Source organism: Sciurus vulgaris, assembly GCF_902686455.1.
Source record: "Sciurus vulgaris genome assembly, chromosome: 12".
NCBI classification, from domain to species: domain Eukaryota; kingdom Metazoa; phylum Chordata; class Mammalia; order Rodentia; family Sciuridae; genus Sciurus; species Sciurus vulgaris.
In genome coordinates, this window is record NC_136473.1 from 3,335,165 (window position 1) to 3,359,889 (window position 24,725).

Consider the following 24,725-nt stretch of genomic DNA (forward strand, 5'->3'; position numbering starts at 1 on the left):
ACGTTACAATTACATCCCCACCCCTTTTTATTTTTAGATATTGTATAAGTTGCCCAGGCTGACCTTGATCTTGAGATCTTCCTGCCTCAGCCTCCTAACTCACTCCCTGGAAGTACAAGCCGGGCTCAAGTCTCCCATAACTGTATTAGCTTATCTAGAAAAGTTCTTTGTTTTTAATTGGGAGCCTTTGCATGTGATATTTTTTCCCAAAGGGCTTGATTGGCTTTGCCTCTCAGGAATTCCTCAGGCCCACTGAGCTTATTTGTGATCATCACTCTGGAGGCTTTTCTTGTCCAAAGAGGAGACATGCCCTAGTGAACTGAGTGGTGAGGTACTGGCACATTTGTGACTTTCCTATTCTGCTTCCATTCATCCACTGATCAGGACCCCATAGAACACATTTTCAGATGCTTTTTTTAAAGCAGACTCATTGGAATGGTTTCCTTAGAAAAAATGACTTCAGGACTTTTTAAAAACATTTGTGGCTAGCCACAGTGGCTCACACTTGTAATCCCAGTAACTTGGGAGACTGAGGCTGGAGGACCACAAGTTCAAGGCCAGCCTCAGCAACTTTTGAGACTCAGTAACTTAGTGAGAACCTGTCTCAAAATAAAGGGCTGGGAATGTAGTTTCATGGTAAAGTGCCTCTGGGTTCAGTCCCCAGTATGTGTGACATACATACATAAAATAAAAAACGGGCTATATAGCTCAGAAGTAGAGCACCCTTGGGTTTAATCCCAGAAAATATATCTGTGCTTCTAGAACTTAGTTTTAGGGAAATAGGTCAACAAATTAGATCAATATCTTACCTTAAATTTTTTTTTTCTTTTTCTTGGTACTGGGGATTGAACTGAGGGGCACTCAACCACCAAGCCACATCCCCAGCCCTATTTTGTATTTTATTTAGATTACAGGCATGTGCCAATGCACCTGGCTTAATTTTTAGTATACCATGGTGCTAAAGATTCCCAAGATTAACTTGATTCATAACTACAAACAGGTTAAATCTGGAGCCATGAGGACTTGAAGAAATTAAATGCAGATCGGTTTAAATGATTCCAGTAAACTAAATTTGCATATCTGCTTCAGTGCAGTAAATTCACGTAAGCAAGCTTACCATGACATTGCTTATGGTATGCACAGATGGTATTCAAGAAGTAATTTATGATTGATAACTGTCCAATTAGTGTTAATCTACCACTATTTCCTAGCAATCCAAAGTCTAGTCCTACAGTATATAATTCTACTGCTATTAAAATGATGCATTAAAGTTAGTAGTGCTTCTCCTTCATATTCATTTTTTCAAATTTAAATGCTGTACAGGGACAAAATAGTGAAAGAACCAGAACTCTATTACTAGCTTTGGATGTCTTTCCTTTTTCTTTCCTACATTATGGGAATGTTATCACTAAGGAATACTGATACTCAAGAATGCTGCTGTCAGTCAAAGGCTGCAGTCTGGGAACATGTGCTAACATACATCTTCTGCACTATACACCTGCGTGTTGTCCCAGGTATACTTAGATTCAGTTATGCGTTCTGGGAACACTGCCATGACCATGTGCTGTTTCTTTTGCTCCTTGGATGAACCAGCAGAGGTTAGAATTACCATAGAAATTATGTGTGATACATAGATAAATACCCTTTAAAAAGTAGCAAAAAGATGTAGAAATATTGCAATGTCTGTTTTTGTTTTTTTTTTTTTGCCCATGAATTTAATAAAACTTATTGGCTGGCATGAAAAAAATCCATATACCCTTTTTGTAAAGTTATGTGGTAACTGATATAAAAATTGAAAATACATACATGCGGGGGCTGGGGAGATAGCTCAGTTGGTAGAGTGCTTGCCTTATAAGCACAAGGCCCTGGGTTTGATCCCCAGCAGCACCCCCCCCCCAAAAAAAAAAAAAAAAAAGAAAAGAAAATACATACATGCTCTTTCCAGGCTATCTAGTGTCCTGTCTTATAGCACTTGTAATAGTAAAGACAAAACCAATGTAAAGGTTGAATAAACTCTGGAATGACCATACTGTCATGCAAAGTTAAAGATAAGGAAGCAGGCCTAGCACTGCCACTGGTTACACATGGCTAAGCAAATTTAAATGCACTAATTCCTGTCAGGCGTTCCGTGGCCATGTGTGCATGCTATATTGGTTAGTGCAGGTCTAGAGGAATTGGCATGAGAAGATACACAAGCTATGGACCAACACTTAGTTAAAACCTAGGCACCCTCAGGTGAGCACAGAAAAGCAGCCTGGAGGCACACCCATTCAGCTTTTAACACTGGTCATAAGGAGATAAAAAGAAGTAACTATCTTCTTATTTTCTAAATAAGACAATTGTGTTACATTAAAAACAATAGTTATTTACATACAAATTGCCACTTTCTTATAGAGACAGTGCAGGTAGGCAAGTATCTTAGAAACTTTTGGTTTCTGGCATTGATTAGGAGTGTGTCGTTTCCCATTGGTTTGCAGGAATCAGTTCCTCACCACCCTCCAACAGTGAAAGCCAGTCCACTCAAACCTTTTGAAAGGACTAATTATCATATTCACACCTAAGAGCAAATTGTAATTAAAATTATAAATATACCAAGTAGCTATATCCAATACACAAGAAAAGGCCAGTTTTTATTCTAAAATAAAGATCACATTTATTATCACAAGGTGCATAAAAACACACAGCTTTTACAAAAATGATAGAAAAATACTCATTTGACTACATCGTGATATTCGTGGGAACACCACACTATTGCTGTACCTCCAGCTAAAGCTTCAAAGACACTGTTTTTCATAATCAAAATCTCCGCTATTACCACAACCCATCTTTGGAAAGAAGTTCATAACGTCTTCTGAACAACCAAAGCATTTGCTCAGTTGAGTTACATTCCCAAGCCTGGGGGATGCTAGGGTAAGTGGTACACATTTTGATAATCACGGATGGCTGTGCTGAAAGGAACCTTGTCCATCTCTCAGTCTATACTTTTCCTTCCCAGAGGAGGCGGAGCGATCTCCTCAGGTCACCTGAGCCCACTCCAAGTTTCTTTCAGTAACTTAGAATAAGAATTAATCACAAAGACAAACAAAACATTGATTTCACCCCTGCCTGTTCCTCTGAACTGAAAATATAATTTTTTAGTTTATCAGATTAAGAAATGATACCTACCCACAGAAATGGCACGCAAACTGTCAAGGACACCTGGTCAAACACTGGCTTCACTTCTGTGGAAATAGACTCAAGTCTACTTATTTTCTTGGGTGAATTGATAATTGAACAGGGACAGCTGTCATTGCAGCTTGGCCTTGTTATGTGACCAAGTTTTACAGGTAGCAGTCCTCTGAGACATCTTCCTTTTCTTTGACAGGCTCCATGACAGTTCAAAAGGTGAAGGCATTATTGTCACGTCTTCTCAAAGTTCCTGTGTCAGAACTTTTGTTGTCCTACGAAAGTCCCAAGGTGAGTTGCCCCCAGTCAATAGTATCAGTTCCCCACAGTAAGACATGTTGAACTCTACCACACGGCGGGTTCTGGTCTGAGGGGAGGCGTGTGTTAGACCGAGTCCCTGTGGCACGGAGGCCATATTGTCAGATCTGTCTTACCCCTACCTTTGTTCTCATTTTAGATGCCGGGCAGAGAAATTGAACTAGGAAATGACCTACAGTCATTACAGTTTTATTCTGTGGAAAATGGAGATTGTCTGTTAGTGAGATGGTAACAACCAGCTTTAAAAATTTAGAGACTAGACTGTTCATCACGACTGGGGTTCACTGGAAACGATTTATTGCGACAGTTCTACTGTCAAATGAGGTTTTACAAGTTGCCCAAAGTATGACAAAGGATGTACTTTTCACTGGGAAGAGACCATTTGTAGGCTTGTATGTAATAAAGGCTTTGACTACTCATGATCTTCTGATCTTCATATGTATTTTTATAGCTCATAACTATTAAATGGAAACTAGCCAGTTTAATAAAATCTGAATATAGTTAACGTCTGTCAGACTAATTTTAATGAAATTCTCTACTATTTTTAAAGGTTGCTGAAATGATTTGGTTTGTTGTGTGGGGAAGTGTCCCTTAAATTTAGGGAGACACATTCTTTACTATGCTATACCTGCTATTTTTTTCTTCTCAGGTGCACCACCTTAAAAAGGCAATCACATGCTTTTCCCTGTAGTTACACCTAAACCAAGCATAGTGTTCGCAGGTTCTCAGCTCTGACTGACATTAGGTAAACATGAGGCAGTGAGAAAAGCAAAATTCTTCCCTATGGCACTAAAACCCTGAGAGGTATATTCATAAAAATGTATTTTAACAAGAGAACTAAATTGATCTTCAGTATTTATGTTAAATGGCAAAAAAAAAAAAAAAAAAAAAAATGGGTATTAGGTCCAGGTAAATGAACATATTTAAGCCAAGTCCACAACCGAGAATCATTAGTTCCTTTTCAAGGTCAAACTGCCCACACTTCATTCAAAAACCACAAAATCTGACATTATTTCCAGAAACCCCAAACTTTGGTATAAAGGATCACTGCTCATGTAAGTGAGCACACAGTATTTGAGTTTTGGGGCCTGTGTTGTCCTAATCAGGCCATACAGACCTGTGCAATCCAGGCTGAATTACTAATCATGATCTAGAAATACTTTTCCTTTCATAAAACAATGCAGTAATTTAAATCACTTTCCAATATATAAATAAAATCGTATGCTACAGTTATCATTTGATTTTTAAGAAAGAAATCCCACACAGTTAGTATCACACTGTTCAGGTGAAGGTGCCAGCCAGAGATCTCCTGAAAGACCATCTGTTCCACTGCCAACCCTGGCTGTTCTCAAGACTTGCGTGGAGGTTATCGTCCGCCTGCCCTGGTCTTTACACAGCCTGGACAAATCACTGTCACCTTGCTGCACACTGACAAGGGTCACCACACACTCCCTTCAGTTCCCACAGCTGCGTCAGCTCGTGAGGGGAGTACTGAGGGGAGGACAGCATCCCCGCCTCGCAGGTCTTCTCACACAGCCACAGGCTGTCCTGTGGAGAGAAAGCAAGCTGAGCTGCCTGGGCAGGCACGCACGCTCGCACGCACGCGGTGCTTTTATGTATGCTGACAAGGCTGAAATCATTTCTCGGACAACTTCATGGGGAACAGACTCATGAGGTTTCAGGAGGGGTATCTTCTGACCCCACAGTCCTGCAGCTGAGTGTGGATTAACAGTCAGCAACTGGCACCCTGTACATGTGCTGATGTCACACTGGACCCCATACATGTAGTTTGTTTAAAAAAGGGTTAGCAAGTGGACAAGAGGAGTTTGGAGACCACTAATGGTGAGTTTTTTATTTGCTTTTAGAGCAAACGTATTTAGCAACGTTCACAGCAGCTACCATTCTGGTGAAATGCTTGCAGTGTTCTGAGAACAGGCCAAGTCTTTACAAATATGACCTCATTTAATTCTCAAGGACCCTGTGAGGCCAGGTGCCTGACACACACTTGGGATTACAAGTACTAGGGAGGCTGAGGCAGAAGGATTGTAAGTTCAAAGGCCAGCCTGGGCACCTTAGCGCTCTCAGAAAAAGTGTAGGGTCTGGAGGTGTAGCTCAGTGGTTTCAACCCCTGATGAGATTAAAAAAAAAATCATGAACTAGGGATCATTTCCCTTTCATAAATGAGAAACTGAAACTAGGAGACTTAACTAACTTGCTCATGGACCCTTCGGCTTTAAAATAAAGGTCACGCCTGCACAGGACAAGAGACCACTCAGTGATGGCCAGAAAGCCAGCACCCCTGAAGGGCCCAGGGTGTGAGAAACGAAGGCAATGCTCCATCTCAGCCTTGCCGAGTGGGATGGAGTGGAGTCTCCCCAAAAATCTGGAGCCACAGCTCCACCTGGGTGAGCCTGGGGCCAACAGGCCAATGTGTGCAGTCCCCCAAAATCCCAAGGCAGAAACTGGATGCATTCACAGATACTAGTGCCCTTGGTGCAGGCAGAAGAAAGTGCACACCAGGGCTGCATTTTAAGACGCCCTGGTTTCCAAAAATGTGAGGTCAGAAAAAAAAACACATTAGGAGCAAAAGCCACAGAGGACAATCTAGAAGCAGCACACTGGAGAATCAGACCTGCCAAGACTGCATACTTCAGAATTCTCAGGTACAACAAACAAAAACATCATATTCAACAAAGTAAAAGATGAAACAAAGTCTGACAGGGACCAGGACCACCAAAGCGGCCAAGCAGACGGGCACGTGGTCTCGTTCACTGAGTGGAGGGCACGCTGCATGGGGGCCATAGCCAGCTGCAGCTTCTCACGGGACAGTGTGCCTTCCTTCATCTCGTCACCTTCTGAGTCCAAAGTGGAAGCTGCCAAGAACCCGGGACGTAACAGTACTGTGTGAGGGAAAAGCTTGCCTTCTTCCACGGCTCGCTCTTTCTGATTGGGTCTTTGCAGGTTCATTTTTTTTCTGGCTCGGCAGTCAGTGTGTTTTAAAAATGCCGTCTTACCAACAGAAGACTGGGTGAAGTGGTTACCAGTCAGGAGGGCCCAGGGGTCCTTATACTGCCATGCTACCAGGAACTCAAGCCAGCACATTTCTAAGTTTTAAAACTGCAAAGAATTTCTGATCAACTCTGTGAAAACTAAATTGTCCTTTGTGGGTCAGAGAACTTTGATTTGTAGCATTTCCTTTTAGTTATACTCGGAAAAATACTGGATGAGAAATGAGGTGGACAATTCTGAATTAAACCCAGAGCACAGCTGTGGTCCAGGCTAGCTGTGCACTATGTGGCCTCATCCCAAACTCCCAGGACGGCAAGGCCAGCACCCGCAGGTCTCTTACCTGGTATCTTCTAGGTCCTATGGCTGCCATCCAAATGCCCATGCTTACATCTTCACCCTACACAGGTCCCAAAGTGTAAGGGTCATAAACTGACGCCACACCCTTCTGCTATTATTCTGTTAAGGCCAAACATGGACACACATGTAAAGGCAGTGGTCACTGACAGGAAGCACCACACTGCATGGTGACAGGACAACACAGCAAGCAGACAGCCCCTCCTCTCAGGAACCTTAGAATCCAGCACTAATAGCAAAGAGTGGCTCTAGGGACCAGTTAGAACTGCATGTTGACACTACCCAGAATCAGCAGAGAGCAAGTTTTTTACCTTTCCTTCTTATGAACAGCAATCTTTATATTCACACAGATTATGTTTGTGGGCTCTACTCAGGAGTAGAATTTACTGCCAGGATTTGAGCAATAATAATCCCTGATAAGTGATTCCCAACAGAAGAATAGCATGCTTTTCCCCATGGTAAGCTGGCTGCTTCAGGGATGGAACCCTGGACTGCGTCTAACTTGTACTGTGAGCTGCCTCAGGTTAGAAATCTTAATTACCTGATAGGTCTTTAATCTCCCCGAGTTGCTTGCCAGCCAGTCCACAATGTCCTTGGAGATCACATACCCTGACCCACATGCAAAGGCAGGGTACGCTGGGCTGGGATACTCCAATTCTTGCCACTTTCCAGTTCTGTCCACTGCCCAATTCAATCTGAAACTGAGATTTAAAAAAAAAAAAAAAAAAAATGTGGCTTCTCTGCATTTCTGACACATATCCTGCCACTGTCAGACTGGACTCCTCTGTTATCACTACAAAAGGAATGAGCTTGAAGAGCAGAGAATAGTAAGAAAAAACTAAGAATTTTTATCTAGTGGTAATTTATATCAAAGACAGACATACTAAGTTCTAAGTTTCTGAATGGAAAGGTAACAGTACTACCGTGTTTTATTTTATTTATTTAGGTACTGGGGATTGAACCCAGGTGTTTTATCATTGAGCTAAGACCCCAGACTTCTTAATTTTGAGACAGGATCTCATTAAGTTGCTGAGGCTGGCCTTGAGCTTGTGATTTTCCTGGGTTCAGCCTCCCGAGTTGCTGGAATTACAAGTGTGCACCAGTGAGCCTGGCTCTCATGATTTGGTGTATATTAAAAAACAAAATCAAAAACTCCACCAAATCATCAGCCCTTTACAGTGCTCCTGAAGCAGCAGAGAACGGCAGAGAGGTGTCGCGTTCACTCTAACGGACAGCACGCAACTCCGAGCACCATGTGCTTCTAGGGCACAAGGATACAAGCCACATCTTTTGCTCTCCTCCATTATCTCAGCCTGAGGTTTTTTTATTGAACAGATTTTTTACCCTAATTGCAGAGTAATGATACAGTAAGCCAGGCATCTAATAGGAACTGCATTTCTCAGACACTTTCTTGTGGAAAATGGCTTGTGCATTTCACTCTAAATTAATCACATTTGTTCAGATACACAAATGCCAACGGCTAACCATCTTTCACTTACTTTCCCCACCAAAAATTAGGCCCCTCCAGATTCTTTTGGGTAATTCTTTTAAATACAGCTTCTAAGTCTATGTAACAGTCATCGTCTGTCTTCAGCAACAGATTGAAGCTGGTGGTTTCCACGGTCCTGTTGGCAGAAAAGGGCATGTGAGTTGGTACAACTGTGTAAGAAACCAGTGTGACACTAGTGAAGACCCCTCACTAGCATCCTATTCACAGCTGCCCCTGCACAACCTGGGCACTGTGTCTTACTCCTGCAACACCCAGAACGCTGGCTTCAGCAGGTGCTGCTCTGTCACAGTCCTCACTGTGTCCACTAAGTGACACAGCAGCAGCAGCAGCAAGCTCATATAAGCAAAGGAAAAGGAGCACAGTGAAAAAGTATGTGGGAAGGAACACATTTTCAAACAGATGGCTCGGGCATCCACGTCAGGCTGCCACACCATTCAACTCTGAGCCGTGCCCCGTGTGTTCTAATAGTCCAATGGGGCAGGTATCATACTTGGGACATTATTATACAAGATGCATTCTATGCTGCTTTTCATATTCCAGTCAAGATACTTTATAATTTTTAAAAAAACTGAGTTACAACACTGAAATCTACCCCTGTAAACAATTTCCAGCAATTAAATGATTATTTATGATCCTTGGGAAGAACAAGATGATGACTTAATTTGTCCATACATCAAAAAGTGTGTAATGGCAACTAAGTGGTGACTTAGGGAATCTTCCCGCTTCAGCCCCCTGTGTAGATGGGAATAGGCACATGGTAATGTGCCTGCTCAAGGCGAGCAGCTTTTCCCAGTAGAGATTGGAAAAATAAGGTAGGTATCTGGTTGAGCAGAACTTGGATTAGTGACCTGGCTGGGAGTGAATATATATAATTAGGGGAATCTGGGTAGGCTGCTATGTATCCAGCTGAATGAAGCCATTTCCAAACTCACTGGATTTATCTACTCCTAGCTTGACACTCCCAAGCCAAAGAGCCATCAGTTCAGATGGATTAGTTTCTGCCTTATTTTCTATCAGTTAGTACACTCATTCATCAAAATAAGAAAGCAGAGGCTAGGCCTGGGGCTGGGGCTCAGCCGGAGAGCACTTGCTTAGCATGTGTGAGGCACTGGTAGGATTCGCAGCACCACTACAAATAAATAAAGGGTCTTCCAAGGAACCAGGACACAGTAGGTCACATCCCAGGTGTGCAGTTACCTTAAGTTTAAGTTTCCATTTTTCAAAATCTCAGTGGTTTGATGTTGATACATTTTTTTCTTCATCAAAAGAACAATAAAACAAGTTCTAGCCCCCCAACCTACCATCGATAGAAGTTCAATAACTTTGCAGGAACATTCCGGTAAGTGTCGACAACATCCACAAAAACGATGTCACCATGGATACTGCTCTCCTCTGTCAGCAAGGCATCTTCCTCGTGGAGTCTCCTCATGTGACTGACGAGTCGCTGAGGCCGAGTGCGAAGGCTGTGCAAGAGAGCATCACCTTCTGAAAGGACAGTAGAGAGATGCCATCGCAGGCCCAGAGACATCTGAAGTTTGTTATCCCCAAGGGAGTGGGGTTACCTGGGGGTGAACCCAGGGACACTATACCACTGAGCCACATCCCCAGCCCTTTTTGAGACAGGGTCTTGCTAAATTGCTTAGAGCCTTGCTAAGTTTCTGAGGATGGCCTTGAACTTACAAGCCTCCTGCCTCAGCCTCCTGAGTTGCTGGGATTCTAGGCGTGCACCTTCACGCCTGGCCTTTTTTTTAAAAATTTGAGACAGGATCTCCCTACGTTGCCCATGCTGGCCTTGAACTTTGGATCCTCTTGCCTCAGCCTCCCATGTAGCTAGGATTACAGGCATGCACCCCTAAGCCCAAAGTAACACATCAGAAGGACAGCTGTTAGGAACTTTGGGCAGGGAGATGGCTCCCGTGCACTGCGAGTGGGAGAGCACGTGGGGAGGTATCTTGCTGGGCTGAAGACGTGCGCGCCACGTGGCTCAGCTAAGCACACCTCAGGATGTGACCCTGGAGACCACCCGTGACCTGGGCACAAGGACATTCTTCACAGCTGTTTGTAACAGTGGAGAAAACCTAGACCCTAAGAGAACCATCCCAATGGTGTATATCCACATAATACAGCGGTTCCAAAAATCAACAAGACCTTGAAGGTTAAAAGGAGTGACACTGAAAGGAAATGAGGGAAGACCACTGAACAACGTGTGCACACCACAGAAGTCATGACTCAAGAGTGCACTGTTTAAAAATAAAACAGTACTCGAAACTGCTGTCTACAGCGATGTTGCTACGCAGGAGGAAGCTGCACAGCCACGAGGCACGCAGCGCTGGAGGGGCAGAGAATACAGGGCCCGAGCACTACAGGGAGGGCGTCTCAGCGGCTCCTGGCCTTCCCCTGGTGCTGGGGCTGAACCCAGGGCTTTGCACATGCGAGGCAAGGGCCCTGCCCGAGCTCCAGCCCAGCCCTGGAAAACAAGTGGAAGCAAACAGAAAAAATAAACATTTGTTAATTCTGAACAATGTGTAGCCAGACGTTTCTTATTCTTTATTTTTGGTGCATTTGTGGTATTTCATAGTAAAAATCATCACTAATGTCATTAAAAGACACTTTATTTACCAGCTCACAAGCTGGTAGTGAGTCCTGAGCACGTGTACAGGGACTTTCCCCAGATCCTATGGGTTTAGGGCAGCAATTCTTTCAGGATTTTCTCAAACATCTCATAGAAACCTTCTGAAAAAAAAAACAGAAGTGAGTGCACAGCACGTCTGGTGCTGCCTGCTGCTGCTGCTGCTGCTGCGAAGGATGGCGGGGCCTGCAGGCCTAGCAGCACTGCTCAGCTGCCTCTGCCGCTGCCTGAGACATGCGGCACCCCGAGGCATCCCTGCGCCATGGGTGCTTCCTGAAGGCCAGACTCCGGGGCCCAAGCCTGAGAGCTAGGAGGTCTGGGGTGGGGCCCAGGAATATGCACCTAGTACTAGGATTTGAACCCAGGGGCACTCCGCCGCTGAGTTACATCCCCAGCTCTTTTTTTCTGATTTTTTATTTTGAGAGAGGGTCTCACTGAGTTGCCTAGGCTGGCCTCAAACCTGGGCTCCTCCTGCCTCAGCCTTTGGAGGAGCTGGGATCCCAGGTGTGCACCACGGCTCGCAGCTCAGCTGGGATCCCAGGTGTGCACCACGGCTCGCAGCTCAGCTGGGATCCCAGGTGTGCACCACGGCTCGCAGCTCAGCTGGGATCCCAGGTGTGCACCACGGCTCGCAGCTCAGCTGGGATCCCAGGTGTGCACCACGGCTCGCAGCTCAGCTGGGATCACAGGTGTGCACCACGGCTCGCAGCTCAGCTGGGATCCCAGGTGTGCACCACGGCTCGCAGCTCAGCTGGGATCCCAGGTGTGCACCACGGCTCGCAGCTCAGCTGGGATCCCAGGTGTGCACCACGGCTCGCAGCTCAGCTGGGATCCCAGGTGTGCACCACGGCTCGCAGCTCAGCTGGGATCCCAGGTGTGCACCACGGCTCGCAGCTCAGCTGGGATCACAGGTGTGCACCACGGCTCGCAGCTCAGCTGGGCTCTTTTGGGATATATATAAAGAGAGGGGGTGGGGGGGCAGCATAGCCAAAAAACAGCCAGGCATGGTGGTACACACTTGTAATTCTAGCGACAGGGGAGGCTGAGGCAGGAGGATGGTGACTTTGAGGTGGGCCTAAGCCACTTAGCCAGACCCTGTCTCAAAATAAAAAGTAAAAAGCACTAGGGAAGTTAAGTAGCAAAGAGGTAGATGCCCCTGGACCCAACCCCCAGAACCAACAAAAAGAAAAATTAACCCCATTTAAAAACTGGGAAAAGGATTCCAAGACACATTTCTCTAAAGATACGCATATGGAAAAATGCTCAATCAGCATCACTGGTCATCTGAAAATGCAGATCAGCGTCAGTGAGATCCCACTTCACACCCACTAGGATGAGTATATTAAAAAGACTCAGACGATGTACGAGCTGAGGACGTAGAGAAATGGGAACCCTCACGCTGACGGGAAGTGCACACCAGGGCAGCTGCTGCGCACAGCCTGGCAGTGCCTCCAGGGACCGCACGGGATCACTAGGGCACCCGGGACTTTCACTCCTACATATTTAGCTACGAGAACTGAAAATACGTGACCACAGAAACTCGTGCATGAGTGTTCACTGCGATATTACTCATGACTGCCAAAAGCAGAATCAACCCAACTGTCTATCAGTTAACAAGTGGAAAATATAAAATATGGCATTATATACCCAATGGAATAATAAAAACTGAATGTTGGTCAATAAGGCTGAACCCTGAAAAGCTATGCTAAGCAAAAGCAGCGAATACCACCTATTATATCACTCCATTTGCATGAAATGTTCAAAATAGGCAAATCCACAGAGAAGAACCAGTAAATTAGTAGTTGTAATGGGGCAGAGAACAGAATGGGAATGCCTAGCAGTGGGCAGGATGGAACGTTCTTGAGTCAGTGTGGATGGCTGCAGAGCCCCATGAATACACTAAAGGTCATGAACTGACACCTTAAAGGGTGAACTGTATGGTGTGTGAAGTTTATCTCAATAAAGCTAAATTTTTCAGTGACTAAAAAGATCACATTTTACATCAAAGTATACAAAAAGATTAGTAAGACAAGTTCAGTATGCTTTTCAACCGGCCAGCTTACCCTGAATGGTGTAAATAAAGCCACCTGCAACTCCTTCCACGCCTTCCGTGAATTCTCGAGGCAGCGCACCCTCCCCAGCCTGAAAGGAAGAGAAGGCGCAGTGACAGTGGAAGTGGTGGAGCACTTGTCTGGCATGTGCGAGACACTGGTTTGATTCTCAGCACCACATAGAAATAAATGAATAAAATAAAGGTCTATCAACATCTAAAAGAAATATTTTATAAAAAATTTAAAAAATAAGGAAATTAAAAGCGATCTAAAAACTCCACAGAACTTCCTACTTAAAGGGCTTTTCAGAAAGGGTGGAATCCGGAACTGTGGATGTGATGTCAATCAGTCTGTCTGCTCAGTGCCTTTCCTCTCCCTGGGCTGTGTTCCCCTGGACATGAGGGCCTGTCACATGCCTGCCACAAAGCAGGTGCAGCAAGTGTTTCAGAACAAGCAGCAGCAGCATGTCACAGAACACTCTCTTCAATCCTGGAATTAATTTCTGCCAACAGGATTAATATTCAAAGAAATCACTGGGCATGTGACTGAATGCCCCAGGTCCATTCCTGTTGGCCCAGGAATGAAAGAGGGTCCCTGACAGGACCACCCAGGCCCACTGCTACCTTCCTGGTTATCCGACATTTGAGACATTTACCTACCTGATTTGCATGTTTTAAATTTGAAGTAAATCAGAATAAATGAGAAATAGGAGAATCAGAAACCCCAGATTTGCTTCAGCAATATAAATAAAAGCAAGTACTCCACCTTATTTTCCATTCCCTGCTCCCCCCCCTTTTTTAAGATGGGGTCTTCACTATGTTGTCCAGGCTGGTCTCAGACTTCTGGGCTCAACTGATCCTCCTGCCTCAGCCTCCCAAGTAGTAGGAACCACAGGTACATATCATTGCACCTGGCTCAACACTTTTATCTCTAGTACTTTATTTTTCAGATTTTTTTTTTTTTTTTTTTTTTTGGCACTGGGGATTGAATCAAGGGGTACTTTACCACTAAGCTACATCCCCAGTCCTTTTTATACATTTTTATTTTGAAATAGGGTCACGTTAAGTTGCTGAGGCTGGCCTCCAACTTGTGATCCTCCTGCCACAGCCTTCCAAGTCGCTGAGATGACAGGCATGTGCCAGCTATCTATAGCATTTTACCTGACATTTTATTATTAAGGGGAGATGGTGAATATTCTAAGTACTGCTGAACCAATCTTCTTAAGAAATGCTGATTTTAAAATCATTGAGAAGTATTACACTTTAATGATGCACTTTTTGGGCAGTGATAGGATCAAACTCAGGGTCTTTCACATCGGCCAGTGGTCTACCTCTGAGCTACATCCCCAGTCCCCAAAATCTGCACCAGTCTTAAGGCTACACAGTCACCGGTGTGGGGACTGCAGGACCACTCAGAACACTTGAGCTTTCTGTCTTCACAATGGCGACTTCACAGCGCATGGCGATCTTTACTTGAGACCGCCTGGGATGGGTAGATTCTAGAACACGCTTAGGTATAAGAAGAGCCCACAGAAGGCTGGCTTACAGTGAGGACCCTGAGGACGCCGCCGCCGTCGCGCACCGTCACCCTGTGCAGGTTCCCCGACAGCAGCCCGCGGAGGTCTTGGCTCTCCCACACAACTGTCCCCTCAAAGCTCTTTGGGGAAGAGATGAAAAAGAGTGAGCCGGTTTCTCTACTGCTGACAGTCAGGTCACGCTAAGTGTGCAGGTTAAGACTCGAGAGCAGCTGCTTTTTTCCAAAACACATCAGTTTAGTCTTCAGCTCTAACACCAGGACCGTCAGATCTGAGACCCAGCCAGAGCACACAGCCGGCCTGGCAGACGCCTCGGTTCCCCGGCCAGGCCCCGTGGCTCTGTTTGACGGGCACAGCATGCCCTGAGTGGAGGCACCCACGTACCCGAACACTCCCTGCTGGCAGACGTCCGGGCTACCAGCAGCTGCCGCCTAAGCGTGGGAGTGTTCTGGTGTAAACGTCTGTTTTCCCCGAATAACTTGTTTTTCTAAAAAACTAGATTCCCAGAGGAAAAATTCTTAGGGTGAGGTTTGTATGTGCTTTTCAAAAGTCCTTGCCTCTACCCGATGAGCAAGTTCTGAGCATGCCCGGTGTGGGGTGCAGTCACACTTCTGACCCCAGGGCTGTTCTCTTCTGAGGACGGCCTTGTCCTCTTCTGTGTCATCTGGTGACTGAGTTTCCTGTTCCTGTTACTCTATGTGCAATTCTACAGAGCATTTGTCTCAATCCTGTGCACACTGTGTACACTGGAAGCATTTTTCAGAGTTGTTTGCCACGTCATACATTATTTTTTTAAAATTCAAGTCCACAATGCTTCCTCACTGACCCTGACAAGCTTCTCTGTGCTCACCACCACTGAATGCTGAGCTGAGCAAGCTCGCCCCGCACCCCGAGGTCTGATGTGGACTTGGGCCCTTGCACCTTCTAACTTGGAGGTCCGCTGGCAGCTCCCCAGCTGGCTCCTGACACCACTCAGCTCTTAGCTCCACTGCCATCTCTTCCGCTTTCTCCAGAAACATAAGCCACCAAGGCCCGGGCTGCCCACCACACATCCACCTGCCTTATTTCCTTAATGCCACTTACCGCTCTGCTACGTCTTGTTTTTCCACTGACTTATGGTTCCCAATGGATACACGAAGCCGCCATCTTTGGCGATACAACGACCACATCCCCCAACAGCAGAATGTCCTGACATGACTAAAAATGCAAACCACTTGCCAAACACAGCGTGGAACTAAAAGCCAAGTGGAATGACCTTCATGCAGCACATGAAGCACAGTTTCACGTATGAAATGAGGAGGTCAGGCCTCGGAGTGTCTCATCCGGCCAGCAGCACAGGAAACGGGGCAAAGTGAATCTGTCTGATGAGCTAGGTCAGAGGTTTACACACCATTTTTAAAGCAGTGACACTTCTTTGCTAAAACAGACCAGAACTGGGAGAACCTGGGTTCTGCAGCCATTATCCTGCTCACGTGCCCTTGACTTTTACCATCTGCCAACCCGCGAGGTGCTGGGCGGGGCCCTCGGTTCCCTGGACATGGTCCTGCAGACACACTCGGGCTGAGTCCTCACCGCTTAGTCCTTGATGAAGCAGAAAGTGGCGATGGCCACCTCAAAGGGCTGTCCTGAGGTGAGTGGCAAGGCAGAGCGCCCCCCGCTCGGCACGTACGAGAAGGTCGTCTGTCCCGGTGAGACACTACTTTCTTCTCTACCCTTCCGAGGTGTCCTTAACCCTCTGTTAAACTCGAGGTCAAATCTGAGCTTTATAAAAACAAAACCTTCTCACAAATAGACACATGTACAGAAGGGAAGAAAAGATAGATGAGGGAGACCTACACCAACACACTGAGCAACAGATGGGGCAGGTCGTGGCCTTGGACTTTTCTGTATTTTGCCAAATTTTCAACAGTGATCACACATTACTTTCATACATTTCCATACTTTGATAATTAGGAAAAAAGGTAAACCAGGTACAAATGACTGACGAATAAATTTAGGGTCGATCTTCTTCCAGACACGAGCCATTATCTAACTGTTCCAGTGTCTACGATTAACAAGCCTTGGGCTATGTGTTCGAAGTTGAGAAACAAAAACGGAAGAGCCTGCATTAAAGTTCTAAGATGAAATCATGTATACGCCACCGCGAGGCTGCACGAGGAGGAGTCACTGCTGGGCCGGCTCGGCACACTCCGCTCACGATAAGCGCTGCCCCCAGGGACTCGGGCAGAAGTGGAGGCCATTGCACGGCACGCGCAGAAAACCACACGAAGACTGGCACCAGCCAAGGGCGGGCGGGAGCTGCCCACCGTGACAGGAAGCCGTGGCGATGGGGGCACGATCACATCTGCATCAGGAGGGGCCTCCGGAGAGCGGCCGTGGCAGGGGTGGGCAGGAAGGCTGGGGATGGCCCCGCTCTAGGGCCATCTGGGGAGCGGGGAGGCCAGGGGCTGCCTCGGCGGGGTCAAGGCCAGCTGCCTGTGAGGAGGCAGCGTCTCCAGAACCAGAAGAGCCATGGGAGCAGGGCTTAGGCGGCAAGACCAATGCCTCCACTGGCCACCACGGAGGACCTCAAAATGTGCCCCTGGCCGCTTGGGGGACCTCAAAACTGTACCCTCTGATCTCTACAGAAGGATCTCAAAACGGTGTGCCCGCTGGCCTCCATAGGGGACCTGAGAGCAGCACGCCCACTGGCCTCTACAGGAAGGCCAGGGTTGGAGGCTCTGGCAACCGTGATGTTGAGGGGGAGAAAGGCAACCCTGGAGGACATGAAGCCTTCTGGTCACCCTCCTGGATCAAGGAGCACACCCTCTCCCCTGCTGCCATCAGGGTCACGTGCAGACTGGCCTTTCCACATCTGGGAAGAGGCTGCTCCACAGCGGCCACAGGCTCGCCAAGCCAACCAGCCAGCACCACTCAAAGGAATAAACTGGCGCTCTAGCATGCACACTGAGTGTCGGAGTTCAGGTGGCGTCACCTGGTGAGTCTCAACCACCTCTAACTGAACTGTCGGGAACGCGAGCAGAGGGCCAGGTCCCGGCCACGGGAGGCTGCTCGGGGGAAGGCGGGCCCCTATCACAGCAGCCTCTTGCCCTTGGTATGCTGCACTTTCTTCTAGAACCTCAGCAGTGTGAGGTCTGAAGGATTGATCACAGTCATAACTAGAATCAAGATGTGGCAGGACTGGCTGACGCTGGGACCTGAGAGCTGTGTGTCCTGCGATTCTGATTCAGGAGGAGACACCAGACCCACGGCTGGAGACACAGGGGGCGAGAAGCAGCGGGAGGGAGAGGATGTCCCTGTCAGGACGCCCGTGGGATGTGCGCGCAAAGTACTAAGCAGCCAGAACGAGGGCAGTGTGGGCTGTGGTGACAGCCACCAGCCCACAGGGGTGACAGATGAAATAGCCCACAAGAGCAGGCAAAACAGGAGGCTAGAACTGAAGAGCGAAGGGGAGGTAATGGCCACGCACAGGAGATGCTGGCGCGCCAAGGGAAAGCCCCTCCTCGTCTCGAGACCACAGCCCAAAACGCAGCTCTCACCCCGCCTGCTCACCTGACCCCTTCCCTCTGCTCCTTCAGCACACCCAGTGCCACTGTGCCTGTGACACACCTGACCGGGCAGTGCCAGAGAAGTTCACTGGCCCAAAGGAGACCCCTCGGCATCCCGCGCCCTGGGACCACAGGCATGTGTCACCAGGCCTGGCTCAGGACCCGTCTTCCCATCACGTCCCCGCTGTTCTGTTGCCAAATTACTTGAAAGTAAAACAAGGACATCACAAGAGCTCACCTTAAACACGTTAGCATGGATTCCCCAAGAAATCCCAAGAAATCTTCTCTTCCTTGACCTCAGCGCCACTGACACTGGCCAGGTCACATTCCTGTGCAGCAAGGACATGCAGCATCGTCCCTGACCCTCGGCCACCAGACTCCAGCTTGGGCATGTCTGCAAGCATCGCTAAATGTCCCCCGCGGGCAGACTGCCCCGAATGAAACACTGCTCCTAGGAACAAGACCCAACCAGAGAGGGAGCAGTGGCCCGGGAGTGAGTGCGAACACCGACTTCGGCCTTCTGAGCAGCCTCCTTCCTGGACCCACCGGTTCTCTGGAAAGGCCCTCTGATCTGAGCGGTACAGCTCTGCGGCCCAGAGGAAACACACAGCGAGGGCAAGCTCCTTGCAGTGTCACAAGCCCCAAGCGGCAGAGCAGGGGCTCCAACTCAGTCACACTGCACCCACCGCGCCTGCCACACCCTCGCGTCCACCGGCTCCACTCCCAGGACTTCGCAGCCTCTCTCCTTCCCAGACCAGTCCTTTCGCATCTTTGTGAGAAGCAGGCCCACGTCAGGTTTCAGTTGGCTCTGGGTAGCACCTAACATCACACCGGTGCTCCTGTCCCTTGGGACAAAGTGACCCTCTCTGTGGGAACCAGTTTAAGTGAGGTTCTGCCCATCCTGGTGCGAACGGACAGGAAGGGTTCTCCTGACCTGCTTCAGTCCTATGGAGCTAAACCAGCTAGGGAACAGGAAGACACCTCAGGCAGCGCTGCGCACAGGAAGGCGCCCACAGCATGTGAGCGCCGAGCAGGCAGCACTTCGCCAGAGCGTGGATGCGGCCCATACTCGGCACACAGAAATGCTTTCTGGGTCAACGTGTGTGTAAACTAACCAAAGAATGGTTTTCCTCAAAAACTGAGATCCGATGCTTGGCAGCACTGCCTAGCTGAGCCACCACCCTTAATCCAAAATAAGGGATAGCGTAGTGGCACATGCTGGCAGCTCCAGGCGGGACTGCTGCGGCCCACAGGCAGGTGGCCCCAGCACACGTCTACTCAAGACTGGACCCCGGCCCAGGGCGCCGCCCTTCAGGAAGCTGCCTTCGACTTGGAAACTGGCCTGTCTCTCTGCCATTATCCTGCCTGCACTGACTGCATTTCTCCTTCCTTTTTTGGATAAGCAAACAATCTGAATTACCCAAATGTCTGTGCCTCGTCTGTCCATCAGCACCTCCCACTAGGCTTTCACCAGTCGTGTGGTCGTCCACCGAACGAGCAAACACGGCAACGCGCGAGACTTCCCCAGGCCTCCCGAGTCCTCTGGAGGACAGGTGCCCAGGCCTCCCGAGTCCTCTGGAGGACAGATGCGAGCGCTTCAGCCCAGTACGTCACTCCTCACCCACGACAGAGCCACCCGCCAGCAGCGCACCCTCCTGCGGGGGCCACAGTGGTCGTGGGCTTTCGCCGGCCTTTACCTCTGGTAAGATGAACTGTTCCACGGGCTTGTACCACAGCCTGTTCACCTGCACGCCACAGCTCGGAGGACTGAAGCGCGCCGTGAGGAGGGCCTCCTGCATTGGGAGAGAGACACAAGGACACACACTTGCACCCGCTCGGCAAAACCCACACCAGGGCCGCCAAGGTCGAGCCATGGCGGTTCAGCAACTCTGGGGTTTTCTATACCGTTGTGGCTCTTAGATAAACGTAAGATGATCGAAGCTGCATGAGGGCTGGGCTGTGGCTCGGGTGGAGCACACGTGGGAGACTCTGGGTTTGATCCCCAGCACTGCATAAAACACACACACAGAATAAAGGTGTTGTGTCCACCTACAACAACAAAGAAAGAAACAAAAACAACACCCTGTCATGGAGTTCTCAGATGAAGCTGTGATCCACGTAACCGTGACCCGTAACTGTGGTCCACGTGACCGTAAGAAGAAACTCGAAAGGCGGCCCCCAGGCAAGGGCGGTGGTGTCAAGTGGGCGCCGCAGACCCCCAGAGCTCCGGAGGGTGAAGAACAGACGGAAGATGACGACAGACGCCAGAGAGCAGGAGCACTCGGAAGCCCCTGCAAGAGAACCTCCAGACTCTTCAGAGAAGGAAGAACAGAGAGACGGCAAGAAGAAATCCAACCTTAAACAAAACAGGACCTCGACAGAATGATGCTCAGGACCTCACGGTGGGGTGGCCAGTCTTCCATGACTACGCGCATGCACCAGGTCACCACGGAGACCTCCAGCACAGCGGTCCAGACCACGGGGTCACAACCACAAGTGCCTCAGGGGGTCATCACCACCTCGGTCATGAAGGGAGGTCACCTCTGGCACCGTGTCCACCCGTGGACCCTCAGTATCCACCTTAGACCAGTCCATCCTCAAAGCAGAGAGCACAGACTTCTCCGGGTAAAAAGCACAAGGTTAATTCAACATGATCAAAGTATTTATTGTGTCTGAACTAAACTACCTGACAGATAACACAAGCATTATGAAGAGTTTTTAAAAAGACTATGTGCACTAAGACCATTAAGTACTGCAAAAATTCAAGAGTAACCCCAACCTCTAGAAGGACAACAGCGGACTTCAGAGTTACTTAGTCACCCCTCTGAACTCCAGTATCAATCCAATCTTTTGTGGGTAAGCAGTACTGGGGACTGAACCCAGGGATATTCTACCAACGAGCTGCATCCCCAGGCTTTCTAAATTTCTTTTTGAGACAGAGTCTTGATAAGAGGCCCAGGCTGGCCTTGAGCTTGCAATCCTCCTGTCTCAGGTTTTGGAGTGGTTGAGATTACAGACATGTGTCACGACCCCGGCTTTTTGGTTTGTTTTGTTTTGTTGGCAGCACTGGAGATCAAACCCAGGGCATGCCAGGCAAGCCCTGACCACTGAGGTACAAGTCCAGCCCTTCCACGAGATCTTTGACCACAGCAGCACAGACTACTAGAGTTGAGTAACCTGATAAAGCTCTTCACACCATGATCACAATGGCTGGAATCATTTGTCCCTCTCTTGTATCTATGTTCATTAACACAGTAACTGCAGGTGCCCAGAAGAAGAACGAATAGGAGAAAGTACAAAATAGGAACTTAATCTTAAGTAGACTTGTACACTATCTATGACTCCAACACTGTATCTGTTGCTAACAATCAACAGTAACAATACAAGAACATTTGAGAAAACAGAGTTCTGTTTCCAGCAATATCAGACTGATTATGCTGTAGGTAACAAAACAAAGAAGCTGACCTGAAGCGTTGGAATTCCACCCAACTCGGAGGAGAATCAAAACCAGAAGGGACACCAGTGCACACTCCCTCTGTCTGAAGGCTCAGCTCCAGGGTGACTGAGATCGAGTGCAGACCTGCAGTCTTTCCGGCTGAAGAATGAAGAGGACAGCGTTTCACAAACCATCAGCTAAAACTGCAGAGGAAAGCCCTGCAGGAAGGGGCCACACATCTTCCTGTGAACTCTGCCCACACCTGCGGCTGGCGCAGGAAGCACAGTGTGAGGGGAACAGAGCAGCCCCCCTGAGGCCCAAAGAGCTGAACAGAGATTTCAGTCGCCGTCCTTGGCAAGGGAAGCGCGTACAGCCTGAGTCTGCCAGTACAACTGCTGAGACAGAACAAGAAAACCAGCACTCTCCTAGGAAGACAGCGGGGCCAGAGCTCCCTAAGTGACTCATGCCCGCATCTGGACACAGGCTGAAGTATGTGACAGAGGACGAACCAGAAAATGTTGCCCATTCTCAAGAGAGAAGATGATGCAGCCCCAGGTGTTCAGACAGGCAGACAAGGGTTTTAAGACAGTCTCTCTAACTGCAGCCGAGGCTCTGCCAGGGAGAAGCACACTCAAAATAATGAACACACAGGAAAAGTCTGGAGAAACAGCAACTGTAGAAGAGAGCTAATGAAATCGAAGAGAAGTACAAACAAATCTAAAATAAAAAATTCCTTGGATAGGCTTAACTGCAGAATTGAAATGACAAAGGAGTAAAGAAACTTTAGAATAACAGAAATTATCTAAATCTGAAAAACAGGAAAACCAATGGAAAAATGAACACTGGTTCACAACAGGATGATACCAAAAGAAGTACCACGCACACACAGCCAGATCCGGGGACCCACCCGCAATTCTAGCAACTCAGGAGGCCCTAAAACCCTGTCTCAAAATAAAAAGGGCTGGAGATATGCCTCAGTGGTTAAGCATCCCTGAGTTCAATCCCCAGTTCAAAAAACAAACCCAGAACCCAGTAACACACACAGAATTGGAACCCCAGGAGAAGTGGAGAGGAGAAGTGGCAATGGAGAAGGTTCTCCAGATCCACCACATTCTAGAAGAGAGATGCATCTGCAGGTCAAAGAAACTTGGCAAACCCTGAACGTGACAGACAAGGAGAAAGCACTCCAAGGTACACGACATCCAGACTGCTTGCGATGGAACAGAAAGAATCCTGAAGGCAGCCACACGCAAACACACACCCTGCACACGCCTCACACATAGACGACACGGCCGATGGCTGTGTTCTCCCTAGCACAGCCGTCGCCAAAACACTGGGATTGGCTGGGCGTTGGCCTGGCACGTGTGAGGCACTGGGTTCAATTCTCAGCACCACATAAACAAATGGATGAAAATAAAGATCTAAGAAATATTAAAAAACAAAGCAAAAAAACCAAAACACTGGGGTGCCTTCTTGAAATACTAGAGGAAAAAACTGCAAGATCCCATACCCAGAAAGTACCCCACAACAGTAAAAGGGAAAAAGAATAAAAGTAAGACAAAAATATTCTCAGAAAAATGGAAACTAAATCACCATCGTTAGTAAACCTGTGTGTAAGAAACACTGAAGGTCATTTTTGGGTCGAAGACAATGAAATCAGATGGAAACTAGATATTCAGGGAGGAGTAAAGAACTTCAGAAATGGTAAATATGTGGGCAAACATCAGAGTATCTTCCTGTATACTCCCTTAACACGCATTCAGCTGTTTAATGCAAACATCGTGACCAGGACTGCGGGACTGACGTGCACACAGAGGAAACCCACAGACACCCACAGGGAACAGCGGAGGGCGTGGAGGAGAGACTCCCGTGCTATGCGTGAAGGAACCACAGAAGCAGAAGTCAAGTTTGGCACATATACTGTGGTCCTTATGGCAACCGTGCACACAGAAGGCAACGGAACAAAGAGCTGAAGCTAAAGGGAGAACAGAAATTAAAAAGAGCATTCTAAAAAACATTCAATCGACCACAAGAAGGCAGAAGAGGAAAAATGAGAACCTGGAAAAAGGTAGGACAAAAGACGAATGGCAAAACGAAAGAGACTCCAATGATCATGATAGATGTAAATGGAATGAACTCTTGCTATAAAAACAGATTCTAGGACTGGATGAAGAGAGACCAGACTTTTCAACGTCCATTAAGAAACACCACTTCCAGCACTGGCTGGGAAGCACACACTGACCAAGAGGAGTTCATCCTGGGAACAGGAGGCTACGGCCGAGCAATGTGGCTCATCACAGGGATAAAGCGGAGAAACTCCTGGACATGGCCTGGGTGCCCATCAGGGGAGAGTGGGCAGGAGGGCAGGATGCCACCACACTGCTCACTAACCACAAGGAGGAAGGACACGACGGGACAAGGGAGTCTGAAAACAGGAAGCAAAGGAACCTTGCACCAGAGTACCTCAGCAAGGCTCCATGATGGGGATCCCAAACGGGTCTCCTCAGATACAGTGTTGTCCTCTGCTTCTTCAGATCAGATGTCCCCAAATTCAGGAGGTCACCTCAGTGGTTGTAAACTTTTATTTCCCATACATCTCATTACAAAAAGATCTGAAGCAGCTATTAACCTTGTATTACAGATTTTAAGGGCTGGAAGAGATGCAATACTCACTCATTCCAAGAATTCCAAACTTTTATATCCATTACTAGCTGCTGAAATTCTTGAGGCTTTAGGGGAGTTTAGGCTGAGAACTTCTAATCTAGCCTAGTTAGTTATGTGTCTTCTAGATCGAACACATTTATTCACAGGCAATCTCTCCCAAACCAGCATTATGATGGATCACACTACAAAGTATTCAGTCAGTGAGGCAAGAAAGGGGGGTCTCCAGCCAGAGAGAACTGCCTGGTCTCCCAGCCTAGTGCACCCCAGGAGGAAGAGCTGGGCTTTGGGTCGAGGTGGCACGTACCTCCTGTTCTGCCTGGTAAAGCTTGACCGTGATGTTCCTCTGGAAACCCTCGTCGCTGGCATCGTAGAACACTCCGAGGCTGGTAATGACAATTGGGTGGAGCACTCGGAAGCTCACGCTGACGACTCGGTCCTCAGAGAGCCCTGATGAGCCTTCATCAGAAAGGCTAAATGCCTCAATCTCCTGATTCAAAACTACAAAAG

The 24,725-nt window shown here is 47.9% G+C and overlaps 2 protein-coding genes across 9 annotated transcripts in view; one reads left to right on the plus strand and one right to left on the minus strand.

Moving 5' to 3' along the window:
* TBCE (tubulin folding cofactor E) overlaps positions 1 to 3,905 on the plus strand; it is a 51,845-nt gene extending 47,940 nt beyond the window's left edge. For all 3 annotated transcript variants that reach the window (XM_079106853.1, XM_079106854.1, XM_079106855.1), the window contains 2 exons: positions 3,365 to 3,456; positions 3,623 to 3,905. In XM_079106853.1, the coding sequence (XP_078962979.1) occupies positions 3,365 to 3,456; positions 3,623 to 3,715 (185 nt within the window). In that variant the 3' untranslated portion in view covers positions 3,716 to 3,905. The remainder of the gene's footprint in view (positions 1 to 3,364; positions 3,457 to 3,622) is intronic.
* B3GALNT2 (beta-1,3-N-acetylgalactosaminyltransferase 2) overlaps positions 1 to 24,725 on the minus strand; it is a 68,899-nt gene that overhangs the window by 29,602 nt on the left and 14,572 nt on the right. For 4 of the 6 annotated variants that reach the window (XM_079106859.1, XM_079106860.1, XM_079106857.1 and 1 more), the window contains exons 4-11: positions 24,523 to 24,716; positions 19,816 to 19,911; positions 14,582 to 14,692; positions 13,049 to 13,127; positions 9,658 to 9,841; positions 8,346 to 8,471; positions 7,388 to 7,547; positions 6,833 to 6,889 (exon numbers count right to left, since the gene is read on the minus strand). In XM_079106859.1, coding sequence (XP_078962985.1) covers positions 6,833 to 6,889; positions 7,388 to 7,547; positions 8,346 to 8,471; positions 9,658 to 9,841; positions 13,049 to 13,127; positions 14,582 to 14,692; positions 19,816 to 19,911; positions 24,523 to 24,716 — 1,007 coding nt within the window. Of the gene's footprint in view, positions 1 to 4,040; positions 5,032 to 6,832; positions 6,890 to 7,387; positions 7,548 to 8,345; positions 8,472 to 9,657; positions 9,842 to 10,975; positions 11,090 to 13,048; positions 13,128 to 14,581; positions 14,693 to 19,815; positions 19,912 to 24,522; positions 24,717 to 24,725 lie in introns of those variants that run through there. The other 2 variants (XM_079106856.1, XR_013758239.1) reach the window with 2 other exon arrangements.